Source organism: Macrobrachium nipponense, chromosome 1 (assembly GCF_015104395.2).
Source record: "Macrobrachium nipponense isolate FS-2020 chromosome 1, ASM1510439v2, whole genome shotgun sequence".
Lineage (NCBI taxonomy): Eukaryota > Metazoa > Arthropoda > Malacostraca > Decapoda > Palaemonidae > Macrobrachium > Macrobrachium nipponense.
In genome coordinates this window covers 61,119,263-61,138,421 of record NC_087200.1, presented here as the reverse complement: position 1 = coordinate 61,138,421, position 19,159 = coordinate 61,119,263, and the positions used below count along the sequence as shown (strand labels likewise).

Sequence of the window (19,159 nt, the reverse complement as noted above, 5' to 3'; positions counted from 1 at the left end):
TAATGGAATGGCGAATACTTCAGAGAAACTGTGGTTACTGGTGGAGTATTTCCTTTCCTCAGATCCTGAAAATGTGTTATCTGTTGAAGGAGTCACATTTTTGCGTGACAAGGCACCATGTTTCAAGGCTCTTCAGACACAGGAGCTGCTTCCAAATACTAGTGGTATCGATTTCTTCCCTTCAAGTGAATTTCCAGGTAGCTCCCCTGACATGTGTGTGAAAACATTGGTAGTATCTTAAAGGATTGTGTTGAAGCACGCACAGTGAACTATGATGGTATACCAAGCCTCGACAACCTGCGAAGAGAGGTGACAGAAGTGCTCAGGGAAATGGAGTTTGAGTCTCAGCTTTTTTGTGATTTGCTGAAATCATACCCCTCAAGAATGCAGGCTGTGGTACAGGTAGATGGAGGCCACACAAAATATTAATACTCAAGAGAGAAACTTAAATAAATACCTGTTCCGAATTTTGTTTTGTCCATATAATTTTTTTTCATGCTGTAGAGGGGGGGTGGGGGCCTCTAATTTCGTAACACCCTGTACATGTCTCATGCAGCCAGTCAAGATACTAACATATAACTTATTCACCAACACAAATAATCATAATTGTTATTCACTGTAATTACCATTTTGAAGTTTTATCTTTGGTGCTACTGGTTTAAATGTAATAGCTTGATATACATTAAATTCAAACATTAATTCTCTTTTATTGGTAATCTCATGCCTTACACTGAAATCCATATAACAAAACTGACCTGAGGGTTAAGTGCACTGAGGCGAGGATAAGAAGTTGAAGTATTTCCATCAGAGGCATCATTACTGCTACCTGCACCTAGCAAAAATTGAACATTTTAGAAACTGAGAGTGAAAAATTATTTTTTTCAGATATGACATCGACATCATTTTACTTCATAAGGTACTATGTAATCACTTTTCCATCTATGGCTGTGGGTGAAAAATGAAAATTTGTAAAAATTAATTTGTATTTTTACTAGTTAGACAAACCATAGTATGTATTTTACATTGGAGTATCTACAGCATTGAACTTGGTAGTAAGGTCATTAACTGGTTACTGAAAGTGAGCAGGGGACAAATAATTTTTAACATTCATTTGTTCCCAATAAAATACAAATCATCTGATAACTGACTGAAGTTTAACCCTGAACCTTACTCAAAAGCAGCAAACAGGGAAAGGGTTCCACCACCAGAGGGAGTACAAATTCTGGAGGATCCCCCTCCTTCACAGGAACCAAGAAAGCAGCAGCAGACACAGCAGCAAGAACAACAACAGATACAGCAGCAGTACTAAACAAAGGAGAGAGCTCCTTCTCAGTAGCTAGGCTGCCGTGAAAAGCAAGAAAAGATGGGCTACCAGGAATATTGAGCATAGGCCATAGCTTTCACAGGTACTCCAACAAAGATGTGTTCCTCATACCTGAAATGTCCAAGTCAACTATGGAAGAGGCCAAGCTTGGCAGGTGCTGGGGACAAAGCCCAACTAAGGGGGCACCAGACCCAACACTAGCACTGTCCTCTGAAGACAGCATGTGGCATGACTCCTTCACCTCTAGCGAGGGGGGGGATGTACCCTTCACAGACAGTGGGATTGGGAACAGGGAATAGAATATAAAATTCAGGCCAAAGATCAAGCACTGGCACATACAGTATGAGGTCATTCAGTGCAATTGATAGGAGCATGTGGAAAGTAAGATAATAGTAAGAGAATATAAATGGCGTACAATTAAAGAAATGAGTTGCAGCTACGGGCTGAAGGGACACTGCAAAGAATCCTCAATAATGCTTACAGTGCACTGCATGAGGTGCACTGATGGCACTAACCCCCTGAGGGGGACAGTGGGATAGAAATGGAGGAAGGAACTAGGATACGGTGAGTTGATCTGATTCGTGAGAAATTGGAAATGAAGCCAAATATGGTGAAAAGTGGAACTGAAGTGGTTGGACAGATTGAAGAAAGGAAGTGAAATGGAGGTGAAGTGAAGGTCTAGCAGGTGGTTGTAGCTAGGAGCCTAAAGAATACTACAAACAGCTTTTAGTAATACCTTCAGTGTACCATTTGAGGTGCATCAATGGCACTACCTTCTAACAAGGGGATTCAATGGAGTCACTGGGGGGTTATTCCCCCCAACAAATGAGGCTGATGAACACCTCTTGCTCTTCCTCCTCTTCCCATCAAACATATCCCACTGAGAAGCCCAGCCAGAAGACCCCTTCAAGAAGGAAAAAGGGGAATACACATTCTCCCTATAAAAACGGTATCTGTGAGTATTAAACATTATGGGAGACATGAAGTAACCACAAAGATACCCATACCAATCACGACAGCATTCATATTTTTTTTCCATTTTCAAAGGGAAAAACCAAATTCAGAAAACACAGTTATGTAGTAAAGAATAGCAGTCAAAATACTAATCCAATTATTCAATGACAAGGAAGAGAGAGAGCAGAGCAAGACATCAGCTTTTCATAGCAACCGATGGAGTGGCTAGTGACAGAAGGTGAGCGAGAGGTATTTCCCCATAACCACCAATTAACAACCTTGTTGCCAGGATCAATGACTGCTGCAGTCTGCACTGAGGATACTCCTATACAAAAGGCAAAGATTTGCATTTCCCTACAAACAAATATGTAACCTATATTATATTAGAATATATTTCTAAATTATCATTTTAAAAACAATGGAGTAATAAATGCTACACCGTAAACATCTTAACTTTTAATTCATTACTTTATCAACCACATTAAAGTTCACACAATGGCTTGATAAAATTCATTTGTATAACCACAAACCAATTACACATAATTAGCTCTTTTTGTACTCATAAGCTGTTCCATATGCTTCATTCCCACTTGAAACAAAAACAAAAACCAATAAGCTCGGGTAGACATACACATACAATTCTTCAGTCTTTAGGAAGCAATTTGTCTTACTTCTTGCATGCCTGTTGGCTGTTTAACGGGTCTTAGTAATCCCAAGATATTTATTTTTCTACAGGACTTTTCATTAAAAATGTTCCCATACTCATCCAGCACCAGCGTTACACCCTAGGGTTTTAAAAAGTCCTCTATGAAAAATTTCAACAAATTACATATTAGCAAACCAAAAAAGGGATTTTGACGTAGGAAAAATCTATTTCTGGGTGATTGGCTCGTGTCGCCCTATGAAATATCCTTAAGATCATTATTTCTAGGTAAAATTAATCTAAAATTACCAGAGAAAAATAAAATTAAGAAAATGTCAGTAAAACTGACTCGCTCACTCTATAAAAGAAGTGTCGGTATGGGAATATAGGCGAGTGGGATCACTACCACGAGTCATTTACCATTTAGACCTTCCAACATAAAATCCCCACCAGAGAGAGCTGATACTAAAGGGTGATGCGGCCGCTACTGATACTACTACCGACGCCACGGACAGCAGCGCCCCTAGCGGTCATCCTTAATCTATGAACATCTTGTCCTGTAGGGTGGGTAAAAGAAAACAGGGTGGGTTTCATAGGGCGACACGAGCCAATCACCCAGAAATAGATTTTTCCTACGTCAAAATCCCTTTTCTGGGCTCAGCTCGTGTCGGCCTATGAAATAGTACCAGAGAAACAGACAAGATGGGAATAAGGACAAATGAAACCCAATAGTAAAAAAAGGCAATATAATATAAGTGAATCAGGGACATTACAGTATACAAACAAAAGTACTTAAAGCTAACTTATCCTAAACAATGGCATGGTAAAGAAAGCAATCAATATAAAGTACTTAAAATTAACTTATATTAGACATGGTGATACATAATAGTGTAATGGCAAGAACAATATAGAATGATTCAACTTAATTAAGATATTTACAAAATATACAAACTCATTGTGTTTCTACCCTAGCATAAAAATAAGGGTAGAAACACTGAAGTACATTATATGTACATAACGTGGATGTCCCTAGCAAAAAAATAAGGGACAATCCACCAATATGATTCTAGCGGCTAAGGCTAGAGTATCCCGAGTAGCATGGCAATAGGGTGAGGCATTTTGGACGAGGTAGGTAGAAAGGAGACCTGGATCTATACTACAACTACTGTGCAGTATCAGGAGAAACAATGTTTCCCGCTGCTACTGCAGAAAATTTTAAAGATTCCAAGGACTTCAGGTAATGACGTTTAAAGACTGTCGGTGATTTCCATCCAGTATACTTTTTAAGATCCTCAAAGTTCATATGTTGGAAGTAATTAATTGAGGTGGCTACTCCTCTGATGTCATGTGCTTTTGGAAATGAATCAGGGTTGGCTTGTTTAATGAAGTAAAGGATCTGTTGTCTGATTCCTTTCACTGATAAAGTGCCACCTTTTTCTCTCATAAAGAGAGAACCTGAGGATCTAGAGGATGTACGAGATAGAAAGGCTCTTAAAGTTGATACTGGGCAGAGAGAAGGATCTTACGGAAGTGGGATGACTTTCCAAGGAGCCCACCTTGCAAGGGGATCCTCATTTTTTGCTAAAAAGCTGCGATCCGGGGAAAGTAGAACTTCTCCTGAGGGGAGAAATTCCACATGACCCGCATCTCTGGATAGGGCCGACAGTTCTGAAATTCTGGCTCCTGAAGCCAGGCTTAACAAAAATAACGTCTTTCTAAGGAGCATCATGAATGTGCAAGACGAGTTGTCAGTATCTGAGGCTAGTTTGAGGACATCATTTAAGAACCATGAAACTGCAGTAGACCTTTGAGAAGGTCTGAGTCTAGCACAGGCTTTGGGAATAGACGTAAAGTAAGATTCTGTTAGGTCTATTTGGAAACCCAACTGAAAGATTTTCTGCAAAGCCGATTTATTAGTAGTAATAGTGCTAGCTGCTAAACCTTTTTCAAACAAGGACCTGAAAAAGGATATAGCTAAGTTAATTGTCATGGTTGTAGTGTTTGATTCATTCAGGAAGGATGCTAATTTTTTAACAGCTGAGTCATATTGTCTAATAGTTGACTCTCTTTTGTCTGCTTCTAGAAAGAGGGATGTTTTGGTGGATCAATGTTAGCATCTTTTTTAGCCGCAAACTTCATGAAGTCCATAAAGTTAGGGTCTTGAGAATTCCTGAGGAAGCGAACACAGTCCTCATTTGTACTGATTGCGACAACTTGGGATTGGGAATCCGTTGAGGTCGGAGACCCAATTCCAGAAGCAGTTGCTTTTTGGCCAGTCTGGAGCAATCAGAGCTACTAGTCCCTTGAAAGTCCTCAGCTTGCTCAAGACTTTTCAAAAGAAAGATTTCACTAGGGGAAATTATAATAAGATTTTCCTCCATTGATTTCCATGTCTAAACGGACAGGGCGTCCGGTGCATAGGCCAGAGTGTCCATGGTTTGGGGGTGGGCCACATAGCAAGGGGAGCTATGTTGTGGATTCGACTTGTGAGGCGAAGAGATCTACTTGGAGGCCTGGGACTCTCTGGCATATCCACTGGAATGACCTGTCGTCTAGGGACCATTCTGATTCCAGAGGGACTGACCGGGACAAAGTGTCTGCTATCACATTTCTTACCCCTGCCAGGTGAGTGGCGGACAGATGCCATCTGTGTTTGTCTGCTAGCGCAAAGATGGCTATCATGACATGATTGACGTGTTTGGATTTGGACCCTCCTCTGTTGATGCAATGTACTACCACTGCACTGTCCAAAACTAGTCTTAGATGAGACTTCTTCGGGGGAAGGAGTCTCTTCAGGGTAAGAAATACTGTGCCATTGCTTCCAGGACGTTTATGTGGAGCTGGCGGAACTGAACTGACCAAGTCCCCTGAACTTGCTTGAATTGAGAATATCCCCCCCAACCGGACAGGGAGGCATCCGTGTGAATGGTTAACACTGGAAGGGGATATTGAAGGGGTACCAATTTGGCAAGATTCTTCACTTTTGTCCATGGACGGAGCTGATTGGGAAGGATCTGTGGAATTACTGACAACTTGTCCCGAGATTTGACGTTTGCTCTCGATCGCCAAACTCGATTTATATCTTTCAGCCTTGCTTTCAGGAGGATGTCTGTCACTGAAGCAAACTGAAGAGAACCCAGGATTCTTTCCTGGTTTCTCCTTGATGTTTGTTTGCATTTGAGAAATTGTCTCACAGACTTGGCTATTTCTTTTCTTTTGACCACTGGAATTGACAGATTGTGGGAAGACAAATCCCATTGGATTCCTAGCCACTGAAAACGAGACTCCGGAGTGAGTCTGGATTTCGTTTTGTTTATCTGGAACCCCAGATGTTCCAGAAATTGAACTACCTTCTTCGTGGCTTTGAGACATTCCTCGACCGTTGGTGCCCAGATCAACCAATCGTCGAGGTATGCTGCTATTATTATCCCCTGAGTTCTCAACTGTTGAACTCCCACTTCTGCTATTTTCGTGAATACCCTGGGGGCTACATTCAGACCGAAGGGCATCACTTTGAATGAGAACTTCTGATTTCCTAGTTTGAAGCCTAGGAATGGACGGAAGTGTCTGGCTATAGGGATATGATAGTATGCGTCTGTAAGATCGATTGAGGTTGTGACGGCCCCCACGGGAAGTAAGGTCCGTACCTGCGAGATGGTGAGCATTTTGAACTTGTCGCAATGAATGAAAGAGTTTAGCTTTGACAAGTCTAAGATTACCCTTCTTTTTGTTGAGCCTTTCTTTGGCACGCTGAATAAGCGACCTTGAAATTTTAGATGCTTGACTCTCGCAATAGCTCCTTTCTGAAGGAGTTCCTCCGCATAATCTGTCAATTCCTTTGATGGTAGCTTGACAGAATGATTTGATTGGAGGAGGATCTTTGATCCAACTCCAACCCAATCCTTTGGACACGATGCTCTGTGCCCATTTGCTGAACCCCACCTGTGACGGAAGAGGCAGCCTCCCTCCTTACTGGGGAGCTCACTGTTGTTGAGTGGGTTGACCTCCGCGCCCTCCTCTGAAGTGCTTGCCTCTTGCAGCTCTTCCTGTGCCACGCTGGCGAAAGTGGCCCCTCGCCCTGCTACCCCTAGAGAACCTGTTAAAGGTTGGGTAGGCCTGGCTTTCATACATTGAATTGAAGGCCGGCGAGACTGCATAAGAGGTGGAAGGTTGACTTTGAAGACAACAGGAGAATGGGCTGTGTCGCTTCGAGGGTGACGGCTGTCCCTGTTGTTTATCTGGGACGGCCTGAACGAAATGCTGTTGCTGCTGTTGTTTCTGGTAAGGTTGGAACCTTCTACCTGTCTTCTTTAGTTTCTTACCAGCAGCAGGGGCAGTCTCTTGTTTCCTCTTGGAAGAGATGCCCCATCTGGCTCTAAGGCTCTGGTTAAGCCTAGCAGCCTCGTGGTGCACCTCATTCACAGAGGCCTCTGGGAAGAGGTCCGCACCCCACATGCTGGAAGCTAAGAAAGTCTATTAGGCTCATGCCTGATAGTTGCCTCCTGCAAGACATGCTTTCGGCAGTTTCCTTCTGGCTAGGAAGAAGTCAAAAGCATCGGCTTGGACCGTCTGGAGCTGGGATTTAGCCAGTATCTTGAACAACGGTTCTGTAGCGTAGGACAGGGCAGCCATCTCTGTAATGATTAGGGAGTTAAGAGACCTCCCAAATCTTGTACGGGCATCAAACTCTGCCTGAATAAGGGTATCAGGCAGTCTTGGAAGCTTCTCGCCAAACTGATCCATCGCGCAGTCTGGCTTCAGCTTACCTACTGAGAAAGTGGCAGGTAGGTTCTCCCACAATTCTCCGAAGGCCGGGAAGAGCAGAGATGTAGATTCCGCTTCCCTCAACTGTGGCATGGGCTCGTCTTTAAGGACTGCCTGAAGAGTCGCTTCTACTACCTTAGTAGCGAACGGAAGAGAAGCCTCCTCCTCCGTAGCGAAGATAGTAAGGGGACTCTTGAATGCCTGGAGTTTGGTGTTGGTACAGTCCCAATCCTCCAGGCAGTGAACCCATTCCCGCTGTGCATGATCCCTACTATATAGCACAGTCTCTCGGGAGATCTTATCCTCTCTATTGAGAGCAGTGACAGTCAGCCTAGCATACCCTATGAAAGGCCGAGTCAGTCCGGGTAGGGAGGGTTAGAACTCGAAGTCCTCAATCCTTCAAGTCCACACTCCGGGATAGAAATCATGCCGTCCTTGAAGGGGGCGGCAAATAAGCCTTGGCCACTCTCCATGGGTTATCCATAGAGAAGGCTGGTAGGGATTCATAAGGAGGTAACTGTAAGAGACCAGTACCTTGCTACAGGGAGCTTGGCTGAGGAGCTTGGTTGAGGCCGCCCAGCAAAGCGGTCGTCTGCTCTCTAACTCGGTTAGAGGTGTGTCTTGGATAGACTGACCAGACTGGTTAATCGTGTTTGACAGCTGTGCAAACATTTGCTCAAACTTGGAGCCAAGAGAGCCAACCATCTCTCCCACTTGCTGCATTACTACTGCTGAGAAAGTGGTGGGATCAAAAGAGCTCGGTCCCGCCACCCCAACAGGAGTTACAGGAGTAGATCCGGTAGATGCCGGAGAAGGCGTTGGCTCGGCCGGAGCGCGAGCCTTCTCCTTAGAAGCCTTGCTTCTAGAGCTCTTAGAATAGGAAGAGCTAGGCTTCGCTTTCACCGCGTCTGCGTAGGAAGTCGTAGACTTCCTAGCTGAAGAAGACGACGACTTCTTAGAAGTCATCTTATATAGGGTCTTCTGTTCTCTCTGTCCCTTCACCTTCGGGGGTACAGAGAGAGCGGGAGAGCGAGCAGGGATCTCAGATCCCGTGAAGCCTTGGAAGGAAGAGGAAGAAGGAACAGGGGAAGAAGATCCAGGAGCACCCAAGGAAAGACCTTGGGCGCCCGACACACCTACCTCAACCAACAAATCCTCTGCCCCTACCGCCATAGGTTCGATATTCAGGTCCAGGTTGGCCACATCTGGGACCGGCTCCTGCGTAGAGACGGACCCGAACGCCTGCTGCACCTCCTGCTGAATAGAGGCTATGAGTGGGGCTGCCGAGATGGGGTCCACATATCCCGTCGCCTTGCCCCTGGGGAAGATCTGGACGGCCAGCTTCTTATCGAGCATATAAGGCTGGCCCTTGGCGGCGTTCTTCCCGAAGCCGCCCACCCAAGCCTTTAGGGTTACCAGGGTGACTTCCTTCACGGCGGCAGCCTGGAAGAGAAGGCGATATGAAGCTTCTAGCGGCGGAGATACGGTTTAAAGAAGAAAACTAAAACACTAAGGGTTAGTGGATAATAAGACGAAGAAAAGTCCAGGAGTAAACTTACCCCACCCAAAAGCTGACTCACGAGGTCATAGCAGATGGTGCAAGCCTCCGGGTGCCAAACGATCAGTCCGTTGTGGTTGGTGGCACACGGGGCGTGGGTCCTACACTCTTCATGGGCGCAGGGGTCATACAACGTCGCGTTGCAACCTGGGACCTGGCAGTTGGTAGCCTGTAAGTGGAGAGATACATGAGTATCAGGTGCACACTTACAGCCTAACAAATACTCCGCTGCATGCCGGAGCATGTAAGTTAGATTAAACCAGAGCCCCGCTGTAATACGTGTGGTAACTAGGCGGTTGGAGGAGGTCTGAGGCTACGCCGGAGACAGGAAAAAGATTCCAACCAGGAGTGGTGAGGAGCCATGAAACCACGACGGAGAACGACGGAGATAGTAGATAAAATAAATTAAAACTAAAAGTCACCGCAACAGTAAGGGTATATCCGTATATAATGAGGTATAAAACTTTCCGTCTACTAGAGGAGTGCCCGGGTAAGGAGCGAGCTCTCCTCCGGTAGCGAAAAACAGGATATAGTAGGCAAGCAACAGACCACTAGTAATTTCCCACCCCGCCCACTGACGGAGCCAGGCTGACCTATAACCGAAGGGGCCCCCGGCTTCAGCGGAGGCTCCGTCCGTTAAGGTAGGGGAAGGGTGGGACTGAGGCAATAAGGGGGGGGGGTCCCCGGCGCAAACACCGCGGAAGAGAGAGAGGGAAAAATGCATCCTAGCGCTCTTAAAGATAATATTAAGAAATGACGCCTAGCGCTGTAAAGCTAAATATTAAGGATGACCGCTAGGGGCGCTGCTGTCCGTGGTGTCGGTAGTAGTAGTAGTAGCGGCCGCATCACCCTTTAGTATCAGCTCTCTCTGGTGGGGATTTTATGTTGGAAGGTCTAAATGGTAAATGACTCGTGGTAGTGATCCCACTCGCCTATATTCCCATACCGACACTTCTTTTATAGAGTGAGCGAGTTAGTTTTACTGACATTTTCTTAATTTTATTTTTTTCTGGTAATTTTAGATTAATTTTACCTAGAAATAATGATCTTAAGGATATTTCATAGGCCGACACGAGCTGAGCCCAGAAATACTACAATAATAAAAAATATTACATCAACAAAAATTCACTTTTCTTGTTAGCTTTTAATTCTTGTCCAACAAAACATCTTTCTTGAAATGTCTGATCGGTGACTGAAAAAAATCTGTTCAAATCAAATGTGCTACTATAATTTGATATAAAATTACGATAACTAAACAATTCTTCACAACAGAGGTAAATACTGCCAAAGTCTAAATTTTACCTGATTCTAAAGACTTTAAATAGTCATCATAAGATGGTGGCGCATCCTCAATTCCATCTCTTGTATTATTCCCACTTGCATTACCTGTCTGCAAATCAGCAAAGTGTGCCAATACTTGCTTCCTGTAAAAGTAAGACTAAATCATTCGAGTCCCTAATTAAGACCACATGCTAGCTTAACCTTCCACTAGGATAAGTGATGTTCACATTCACTGTATGGTATGTACTTATTTAAGTGTAAAAAAAAATAAATAAATAAAAAATACACAAATGTCACATATGCTAAACAGAATCATTGCACAGAAAATGCAATAGATGAAACACAATATGTAATGTGATTCACAAGACATAAAATTATAGGACATATGATACTGCCATTAGATACAATACTAATCCACATTACTACTACTTGTAATGTTAGTGTAATGTTAGTTAGTTAGGGAAAATTAAGATATAGAAAAAGAGAGAGAGAAATCCACTGATAAACAGATGGATAGATAGAGAGAATAAAAGAATAAATTAAGAGAGAGAGAGAGAAAGGTAGCGAGAGCAATGGAAGTATTCTTGTAAAAAGCCAAACAAGAAAAGTGTTTATCAGGCTGGTGACGAAGTAACCCAAAACAGCTACACGTGTTTATCAAACTGGCGACCCTTAATTAAGTGCATTCGTTGCTTTATTTTTATAACCTTTCAACTCCCACCAAACAAGTACATTACAGGTGATGTGATTAGTCACACTCATCGAGGGAGACGTTAGCATTAATTTCTGCCGTAAATAGGTGAGACGATGGATGTGATTAACCACTGAACGAAACCAGAGGGCAGCAGCAGAAAAGGACCTTCCCATTTTTGGGAGGGACATCTCTTTTGAGGATGTCTACTGAGCAGAAGAAGAAGCCTTGGGGAAGATAGGCGCGAACATCAAGACTTCACCTCTACTTTCAGGACAAACTAAGCTTGTACTTTACTGTATATTTTTATTACTATGAATAAAGTATGAAAAACAACTTTGTTGTGTCTTTCAAGCATCCTGAGACTACAAGAATCTGGAGAATCAAACTACACTACAAAAGAAAAAGAGAAAAAATAATCCTTGCATTTGTGACTGCTGAGAACAAGCAATAAAAGCAAGTGCATAATATAAAATAGTGGCAGCGCTAACAGATCTCAAGACATAACAAGAGAGTGTGAAACATACAAGAATAACAAAGGACAAATCATAACAGAAGGTAAAATGAAAGACGGAGCTCCAGAATTTGAAAACAAAGACGAAAACAGACAGTGAGGCGAAACATAACAAGTGAACTGGGGAAGAAACAACTCCAGTGAAAACATTCCCGCATACAGAAGTAAACATTTACACAAAACATAGCAGCGAGCAGTGAAATAGAATTTATAAACATTATCGCTTAGGAAACCCCAACGGCTCAAAGAAACATACTCCCTGAAGATTAAACAACGACTTTAAGTCAATGTGAGACGGCAAACATCATACGTAAACATCGTACAGTAAGCAGCAACGACAATGTTGGTGTTGGTGTGTTCATTGTTATCGACACACACAAGCAGATCTGCAAAAATGGATGAGTACATTTCAACATTTTAAATGTACGACAATAAAAATTCCCGTTAAAATAATCTAAGAAGACAAATCCCTGATGGTCGACGGTGTACAATGAAGCAAGAGGAGGACAGCTGTGGTCAAGATTTAACAAGAAGGCATAAGGCGTAATCAGAAGTAAGCAGCAAACTCCAGTGTTGGTTGCGGAAGAGGAAAAGGTGAAGAAATTCAAGAGAATTCAGTGAATAACAAACAACAGTTAAACTGAACAGCAAACGTAAGTCGTATTGGAAAAATTTTACTCTCTCTCAAAGAAAGTGTAAAACCTTTTTTTTTATATATTCTCTCTATCAAAAATTTTTAATTTTTTGTATAGATGTTTAATGATAGGTATTTTGAACATTATGCCAATTCTTTTGATGTATTGTTATTGATCACTGATTAATAGATAGATATATTTCATAACATCCAAATTTTTGGATGAATTGTTGTCGATAGATAAGCAAGGCCTCTTTGATGAATTGTTGATTACTAGTAGGAATAGCCCACACAATTTAAGACCAACACCAGACAGACAGCCAACTTCCAGTACCGAATTCAACTATAACATTAACTGCAGAAAATGCTACTAAAATAAATACTAATAACCAAAATAATAATAATAACACTAACACATTGCAAATTAGAACAATGGGCCAAGCAGCAAACATTACGCAAGCCACTTGTTTCTGTGGACGAGTAGATAATTCAAATCCTGACAAAAATAGACTAGAATCATATTCTGTGAACCAGTGGCTAGCTGATGCAGACAGTTGCATATCTACAGGGGGAATAACAAATGAAAGAGCTAAAATTAACAAAGCCTTGTTTCGCGTTAGTTCAGAAAGAGGTGATGCACAATAGAACTCTTAATTCAGTAAGATTCAGTAAAATAACTACCGTATATTTCGGCGTATAAGTCAACCGGAAGATAAGTCGACCCCCCAATTCTGAGTAAATTTTTATGATTTTAACTAATATCGGGTATATTAGTCGACCTATAAAATGTGAGGCCAACCGTCCACTCAAAATAAGCAGCAGGGTAAAACGTATCATAGAAAATAACCTGAATGTTATTACGGTACATATGTTGCTCTACTTACCATAAGAAATACAGGTAATATACTCGGTATATTAACAAATCTGTGTAATATATAAAAGATGAATACCGGCAAATATGATTAGAAATGACAAAACGAAAGATACGATACTCGAGTGTAATGTAAACAAACAAAGCTCTAACTAACGCTGCATAACAGCCTACGTATATATGTATGTACAAACTGCCACTCAAGTTAATGTTTTGATTGGGTTGTTAAAACGACGTGCTGGTATTTTATTATGATGTTGGAATATTCCTTGACCATTGGTTCTTCTATGGCATAAACAGGCTCATTTGAGGGAAAACGAACCTGCAGTTGATTCATCAGATTCAAACTGGGATCCTTATGATGAAACCGTGAATGATAATTTGTTTGATGAATTATTTTAATTCAAGTGACGATGACTCAAGTCATTTTGAAGGATTTTAAATACATATTTACTATTAAATAAAAAAAAAATTTTATTTTATTTAAAGTGACAAATAAAGATTTCATTCCATGTTTTTGAACCATACCCCGGTAAATACAAAACTGTCAGAGTGAACGCATCCTTCTCAATTACTGTACTACAATTGGCTACGCAATGTTTACACTTGCTGTGCGATTGGGGTTTCTTCAAGTTACTTTGATTTTTTTCATTTTATTTAAAGTAATGGATGTTCTAATGTATTATTATTGTCGTATTACAGTGTGAAATGTTTTTAATACTGGTATTTACATACATAGTTAACTCAACAAGGCTGTCATTGTTATTAGCCAACTGTAAAGCCTGGATTCCTGTACCAATATGCCAAAATAATAAAGATTCACTTTTTGTTACCGTTAGATAAGTCGACCCCCTAATTTTGGCATGATTTTTTGGGCTTAAAGGGTCGACTTATACGCCGAAATATACGGTACATACGCTGAATTGAAACGAATTTGTTTATCAATATGGGAACCAATAAGTCAATGTGATGCATTATATATATAACATTAACAAATTCCTTACACATTTTGATGGGAAATCAAAAGCCAATCATCAAACAGATATTGAAGAATCAATACACCAAGTAGTGATGACGAAGATGATATAGTTAGCTTAAGGCATGAATTATTTGTCATTTGGAACAATGTATAATGCATTTGGTGAAAAAGAAAAGAAGGCTTTCAAGAAAGTTAAAATTTATCTAAAGAATGATAGCCTTAAAACATTAACCCTCTTACGCCGACTGGACGTATTATACGTCGACTTACAAAAGTTTTTTTTAAAATTTGCGGAAAAATACTTATAGGCCTACCAGCCTAAAACTTTTGAATCACGCGCCTTGGGGGATGCTGGGAGTTCACGGATCAAGGTGTTGTTTTGATTACAATCGTTACACAGGCGTGCAAGCGCAAATTTCTTTCTTGCCGCACTAAAAAGTATCTGTGACACATCTCGGAAATTATTTCGTCACTTTGACATAATTTTTGTACCATTGTAAATTAGCCGTTACATGAAGTATTATATATGAAAATGTGCGCATTTTTATGTAGAATACAACAATAAAATACTCATGATTGTAGCTTTTATCGTTTTGAGATATTTTCATATAAATAACGATAATTGCCAAAATTTCAACCTTTGGTCAACTTTGACTCTACCGAAATGGTCGAAAAACGCAATTGTAAGCTAAAACGCTTATATTCTAGTAATATTCAATCATTTACCTTCCATTTGCAACTAATTGGAAGTCTCTAGCACAATATTTCGATTTATGGTGAATTTATGAAAAAACTTTTTCCTTACGTCCGCGCGGTAACTCTTCCGAAAAAAATCATACATGCGATTGTGGTAATGTTTGCACCGTTTTAAAATTAGCCGTTATATAAAGTTTTATATATGGAAATGTGCGCAATTTCATGCACAATACAACTAAAAACAACCCATGGTTGTAGCTTTTATCAGTTTTGAGATATTTTCATATAAATAACGATAATTGCCAAAATTTCAACCTTCGGTCAACTTTGACTCTACCGAAATGGTCGAAAAACGCAATTCTAAGCTAAAACGCTTATATTCTAGTAATATTCAAGCATTTACCTTCATTTTGCAACAAATTGGAAGTCTCTAGCACAATATTTCGATTTATGGTGAATTTATGAAAAAATAACATTTTCTTTACGTCTGTGCGGTAACTCTTCCGAAAAAATCATACGTGCGATTGTGGTAATGTTTGCACCATTTTAAATTAGCCTTTACATAAAGTTTTATACATGAAAATGTGCGCAATTTCATGTAGAATACAACAAAAAATAATTGAAGGTTGTAGCTTTTCTCATTTTTGATATATTTACATATAAATCACGATAAATAGAAAAAAAAACCACGTTCGGTCAACTTTGACTCTACCGAAATGGTCGAAAAACGCAATTGTAAGCTAAAACTCTTACAGTCTAGTAATATTCAGTCATTTATCTTCATCTTGAAACAAATTTGAAGTCTCTAGCAAAATATTTAGATTTATGGTGAATTTAAAAAAAAATCTTTCCTTCCCTCCGCGCGCGGATTCTCCGCCACAAATCTCTGAAATACGTACGTCCCATTCTCGGAATATTTGCTCCGTTTCATATTAGGCATTTCAAAGTTTTATATATGAAAATGTGCGCAATTTCATGTAGAATAAAACGAAAAATATTTGAAGGTTGTAGCTTTTCTTATTTCCGAAATAATTGCATATAAAAATATATATATAAAAAAATTCGACATTCGGTCAACTTTAACTCGTCAGATATGGTCGAAAACTGCAATTGTAAGCTAATACTCTTACAGTATAATAATATTCAATCATTTGTCTTCATTTTGAAAGAAATTGGAAGTCTCTAGGACAATATTTAGATTTATGGTGAATTTTTGAAAAAAATATTTGTTTACATCCGCGCGTTACGAATTCATGCATTATTTTGTGATAATATTGTCTCTGTGTTGCTTTTATCGTTTTACAATGTGTTATATACCAAAATGATCGCAATTTAGTTTACATTACAACGAAAAAAAAAGTAACTTGTTACCTTTAACCGTTTTGCGCACAGCGCGATTTGAATACAATTATACATGAAATTTCGTTTTTGCGCTATCATATATCGCATTATTTATATATGATAATGATAATTTTTTTCATTTCTGATGGTTGCATACTAAACTTCAGCCAATGACAAAAAAAGGAGCCAAAAATGAACTCTTAATCTTGAAAACTAAGCGCGCTGTGATTTTTTGAAAAAAATATTTTTTCCGCTTCCGCGCTCACTCCGAAACACCTCCAGCACACGGGAGACAATTTTTTATTTACCGCTCCGGCGTAAGAGGGTTAATATCAATGAGACAAGAAATACAAAATAAAGACAAACTTTTCTAAGGAATTTGTAGGAATAACAGAAACTCAAAATAAAAAGAAAGGCAGAAATATAAATGATTCATATAAAAGAAGCAACAAGTATAATGATAATTCCAGACAATTTGGGAAGAGACAAAATTTCTTTCAAGGGAAATATGCACAAAATAATAGAATCAAATGGAATCCAAACCAGAACGGAAGACAAAATCAATCAAGGAATGGTCCACCCATAAGATATAATAATGGTCAATATACAAATACAAATAATTCAAAGCCAATGAATAATCAAGCTCATGGAATTAGACCAAAAATAATATTTTCATACATTCAACTTCCCTGTCAGATATATACTTAGCTATAGACTCCGTCGTCCCCGACAGAAATTCAAATTTCGCGGGACACGCTGCAGGTAGGTCAGGTGATCTACCGGCCTGCCGCTGGGTGGCAGGAATAGGAACCATTACCGTTCTAGAACCAGATTTTTTCTGTCGCCGTATTGTAAACATACGTTTAAGGTACCTCCTGACTTGATTTTCGTGTTTCATCACCATCGATCTTCTGGGCTCTTTTGCAGGGAAGTACTGGGTCTTTGGCTCGGCATACGCTTTTATTAACTTTTATTAACTTTTTAATGAACTTGGCTTCGAAAATTTCGAAGAATATATGACGTGTAACTACCGAAATTGTCGGTAGACACTCACATAGTTTGCAAGAAAGGGAAATATTAATATTTATTCATTAATACGTGTAATAAGTGTTAGAATTGATTGAGGGAATATACTGACTTTCTACTTTAGGGAGTCAGAAAAGAATATAACTAGATACGCTTCCTTTAGAAGTTTTATTCGCTACTCGTACTAACGAGCAGTTAGAGAATTAACAGTACTAGTAGTGTTGCATCCTCATCACCTTCTTATTTCACAGAAACTTCAAATTCATAATTGCAATTTGAAGACAAGGGATGTAGCTCAAAATGTGAGCTATTAAAAGGTAAGAAGTGATTACAGTGTTCCCCATTGCAGTGGAGGGTGCGTCTGATTGGCTCTGTCTCGCTCCCAGGTATAGACCTCATCCAAACTCACAAGCCCAGAGGAGAAGAAATGTCGAAAGCCGCACAGAGGTTTCAGAGAATCCCCACCGGTCAGGCGTCCCCTCGGCAGATTCTGTAGAACGTCCCAGACTGCCAAGTTCGCCATTGGAAAGGCGTCCTAAAATAGTGGAGGGTGCGTCCGATCGGCTCTGTCTCGTTCTCAGGCCTAGACCTCTTCCAAGCTCACAAGCCCAGAGGAGAAGGAATGTCAAAAGCCGCACGGAGGTTTCAGAGAATCCCCACCGGTCGGGCGTCCCCTCGGCAGGTTCTGTAGTAGCGTCCCAGACTGCCAAGGATAGCCGTTGGAAAGGCATCCTAAAACAGTGTTTTTCGTCATCCGATTCTTCATCGAAAGGAAAAAAAGGGTGGAGTTCTGACAAGCTATCGAGACCTTCTAAAAGAAAATCTCCAGCTTGTGATTCTAGCCCGGAAAGTTTTCCGGAGGACTATCCACCTGAGAAGAAGAAGAAAGAGATTTATTCATCAAATCCTCCTTTCCCTAGATCGGATACAGAGAAAGAAGACGCCACTACGAAGATCCTAAGAGAAATGCAACAACAGATATCTTCGTTAATGGGAGTTTTGAAGAAGGATCCTCCCAGGAGGAAGGATCACTTCCTTCCCGTTAAGAAATCCCGTCCAATAGAAGTCTTTGACAGCTCGGACGAGGCGACTGCCAGGCGCAAAATGCCAACAAGGCGAGAGGATTCTAAAGAAAGACCTGAAACTCCTACTAGGCGAAAAGCGCCTGAAACAAGGCGCAAAGCGCCTGAAGCGCCTGAAATGAGGCGCAAAGCGCCTGAAACAAGGCACAAAGCGCCTGAAACGAGGCGCAAAGCCCCTGAAATGAGGCGCAAAGCGCCTGAAGCTCCTGAAACGAGGCTCAAAGCGCCTGAAACGAGGCGCAAAGCGCCTGAAGCGCCAGGAGCCAGGCTCCAGGCGCTATGAACCGGGATCTTCATCGGAAATGGAGTTAGAGGCGGACCGAGAGGCTCCTCTTTGGGAATTTTCGCAGGATCAGTTTTCACCTGACAGGGTCTCTAGATGTCGCACAGGCAGCCGTAGCCCTTGTCAGGATATGCCTGATTCTGCGAAAGGTGAAAGACATTCGAGGCCTTCTCCTGATAGGGACGGGAGTTGTCGCATAGGCGGCCGTCGCCCTTGTCAGGATAGTCTTAATGCAAGTAAAGGCAAGAGCAAGATCGGCCTTCTCCTGGTGGGGACTCAAGATGTCGCACAAGCGGCCGTAGCCCTTGTCAGGTTAGAGTCGGTACTGCTAAAAGCCCTTCACCTTACGGAAGGAGGCGCTCTCCTCCGGTTGCTCATTCTTCTCCCAACTTGATGGACAGGAAATGGAAGATAGATTGGAATTGGAAGCCAATAAGGGGGCAGGTCTCTCAGTTTATAAGACCTTAGCGACCTTTTTTATTGAGAGAATTAGTTAATTACTAGTAAGAGGATATTAA

General features: G+C 41.1%; 1 protein-coding gene across 3 annotated transcripts in view; it reads right to left on the bottom strand.

Annotated features, from left to right (window-relative positions):
* Window positions 1-19,159, bottom strand: part of LOC135219345 (spartin-like) — a 275,523-nt gene that overhangs the window by 201,164 nt on the left and 55,200 nt on the right. For 2 of the 3 annotated variants that reach the window (XM_064256022.1, XM_064256024.1), the window contains exons 4-5: window positions 10,546-10,667; window positions 756-832 (exon numbers count right to left, since the gene is read on the bottom strand). In XM_064256022.1, the coding sequence (XP_064112092.1) occupies window positions 756-832; window positions 10,546-10,667 (199 nt within the window). The remainder of the gene's footprint in view (window positions 1-755; window positions 833-10,545; window positions 10,668-19,159) is intronic. The other variant, XM_064256023.1, reaches the window with a different exon arrangement.